Source organism: Mya arenaria, chromosome 7, assembly GCF_026914265.1.
Source record: "Mya arenaria isolate MELC-2E11 chromosome 7, ASM2691426v1".
NCBI lineage: Eukaryota > Metazoa > Mollusca > Bivalvia > Myida > Myidae > Mya > Mya arenaria.
Window position 1 is genome coordinate 41,538,153 of NC_069128.1, and position 3,270 is coordinate 41,541,422.

The window sequence follows — 3,270 nt, forward strand, 5'->3', positions numbered from 1 at the left end:
AGAGAGGTCACCGTTACACATGAAAACAATGTTTTTGAATGTGGTAAATTTTGCGAAGAAAATACTTTTGCGAAACATTTTGGTCTGTATCAAAATAAGTGTGTTTGCTTTCGAGGAGTCAAGTATAACTATGTTGCTGATTGCAAAACATCAAATGACAAAATACTGTACACATATCAAATGCATTCTCTCAAAGGCACACAAATGCGAAACTTTCAGTGCGGCATGACTGAGCATAATGGCGGTTTCTGGACCCAGTCATCAGCTAAGTGCTTAGATAGTTTATCTGTAATGTGTACCAAACATGAACTCGGAACTGAAAGGACGCATACATGGAGTGACGCAGTACAGTTTTGTGGAAACGCGTCTGATAAAATGCATTCGTATTTGACTGACGCTATGATGACAAAAGCAAATCGATCCAACAAGTACTGGTTAAGTGCATTCCGCAGTTTTCGAGTACATGCACATAGTCAGTATAGTCAACATCCAAGCATGTCTTTCTGTTACTAGGACTGGCAATTATCTAACTCTACAGCCTGATGATTGTGGTATAACTCATAAATATATTTGTGCAAATGATATTGAGGAAGGTTACAACAACAGAACCGATGTCGACAATGGCAAGGATGGTGATAACAACAATGATTTTCAAGGCATCGTGACCAGACTGTATACTAAGAAAGATTGTCATCCTGTGGAAGAATCTAATTCTCCAGACAATCACTCAAATCCAAAGAATACCAAAGGAATTGTGATTGGAATGATCGCCTCAGTAGTAGTTGTTGTATCACTTTTAATCGGAGGTATTCTCTGTTTAAGGCGACGCAAAGCGGCAACCAAGAAGGCTCATAGATCTTTGATGGGTAAATCTAGCATAGACACAAATGTGATTAAAGACACAATCACAATAAGTAATACAACTAAACATTGTGTGAATTGTGGATATGAACTTAGGGAAGAACATGAATACGCTGGTCCAGAGGATGTGACAAACACGGTCAGCTCTACAAATCCAAACAATTTTAAAATACGACCGGATAAACCGGCACGAAACACACTCCGACGTAATCAGAAAATTAACGAAACATACGAAAACTTCAAGCTTGTTTCGACTGAGAACAGGAAAGTTGATGAAAACGAAGAGGAATGTCATGGTGATGTTGTTACTAAGACAGGCAAGGGCGAATATGATGTGCTTTGCCATAATATGGCCGCTCCATTGACCAAACAGGAACGCGCTGAGATACACGTGTATGATCACACACATTTCCAAAATAATGACAACGAAGGCTATGATTCAACTCTCCCAGGAAGAGGAAACAAACATAAACCTGCAGGAAATGTTGATGACTATGACACTGTCAATTTATCGAACAATGAAAAAATAGCAAAGAAAAATATATTTTCCTGAATGATGCGCATAACGAGAGAATGTCAGGTTTCGGTATTTTAAAATAGATCTGACTTCAGAACAAGAACAAGAGATTGTTAACACAGAATTTGGAAGTTAAAATTCGTTCACTACTATGTCTTGTTGCATTCTTAATCTAAATGTATCTGAGGGCCACCCTTCTTAATATACTACAGCATATTTCTCTATTGTACTTATTCATACTGAATTCTATTTTTCATATATAGCTATGCCTGTAGTATTTTATTTCACATGATGCTTGGGTATGAATGAATAAACATGTAACTCCATTTTAGATCTTATGAATCTAACCCATTCCACATGTTGTAAGAACTAAACCAACAACGCAACATGTGTAACTATTGTCTTGATGAAAAACTAAAGTCCTGAAAGTATATGCGTTTTTGCGTATTCCTTTGTCGTTTGATAAGATACCGCCGTTCAGTTAAGATAATCCTTTCGGCCGTATTTTTTTCCGATTATCATGAATGCTGTAGACTGTTTTGTGTAACGCCTGTTTTAACTGACCATTCCATGACGGTAACCCAAACATATATTGATAATTAAACAGTGGTCAAGTTGCCTAAATTTCAGTCAAGGTCCTATTTTAAACACGGGGATCTTGGCAAATACACATTAAACACGAGAAACAACACTACAAGACAACAACCAAAAACAACCCTATAGACATCAGTAATAACACAACTATAAAAGTGACACTCTTATTCAAATTCCATACATACACATTTATAACATACATAAACTTTGGGTGATAAATCTTTAACTTCTTACTAAATAATGCATTTATGGAAAATATTAATTACTAATAACAAGATTGTAACTTTGAATTTAATAACCGAAAACCCAAAACTATTAAATGATTGGTGAATGCTAAAAGATTTACAGTGATCTATTATTGTCTCATAACGTAGAAATACCGTGTTTTCTGCACAATTCTTTCAAATTAAACTCGGTATCCTTCATAAGAGCCATTGTTTTCGACATTTGTTCATCCTTTCTGGTATATTTAAACAATTAAATTAATTGTGGTAAATCTTATTTGGGAGTAATAGAGCATCTTTAACTATCGCCATGGATAAAGTTGGGGGTAACCGCCTGGTCACGGTCTATATGAACTACAGCCCTATATTTGTAGATTTGTGTTGAGGTTTTTGTGTGTATTGTTGATTGTTTGTTAGGCCTTTAAACAAGCTCACGGTGATGTATGTCTGCCTGGGCGCTAAATGTAGTCTTCAGTATATATTATTGTAATTATTACCTTATTCTTACATACATTTAGCTAGTAGTTTATTGTTTTTGTTTATATTGATGTGAACCTGCCCTGAGTTCAGTTAAGGCAAACTAAATGTGTTTGCGGATTTGTTTTATCATGTCCATTAATAGGTAAAAAAATCGATAATAAGAGAATAAACACGAATAAAAAAGACGTTCTTTCCGCGAAATATAATGTTATCCACGGTAAATGTTTTACACATCAACCTCCATTTAAATGAACTGCCATTCGGCAATTGTGAATTATTTCCGATGAACAACGCAACATCTTTGGATGTGTTCGGATCGTGAATCATCGCTAATTAATATTCATGTAAGTTGAAAATTGTTATTGTTTGTATTGTATCAGCAGGCCACAAAAACTAAAATCAACATATTGGAAAGTGTTTATTTATGATACTTTAAATGTGTTATTGTCATTATCGTTTCAATTTTAAGTTTAAAATAATCTTGAAGTGTTTAATTCTTTCCGCGTTATTGTGGCGTAATATAATAAACTGTCCTGGTTGTGGGTCGTTCTATTTACAGCATGGGTGAGAAAGAATACTTTGATCGATATGGCA

The 3,270-nt window shown here is 35.1% G+C and overlaps 1 protein-coding gene across 1 annotated transcript; it reads left to right on the top strand.

The window, feature by feature from the left end:
* Nucleotides 1–484: 484 nt before the first annotated feature.
* On the top strand, nt 485–1,767 carry LOC128240152 (uncharacterized; the record flags this gene model as incomplete). Its single annotated transcript, XM_052956671.1, is given in 1 exon segment — nt 485–1,767. A coding segment is annotated over 1 exon segment (930 nt), but the record flags the coding sequence as incomplete, so codon positions are not given.
* Nucleotides 1,768–3,270: the final 1,503 nt, after the last annotated feature.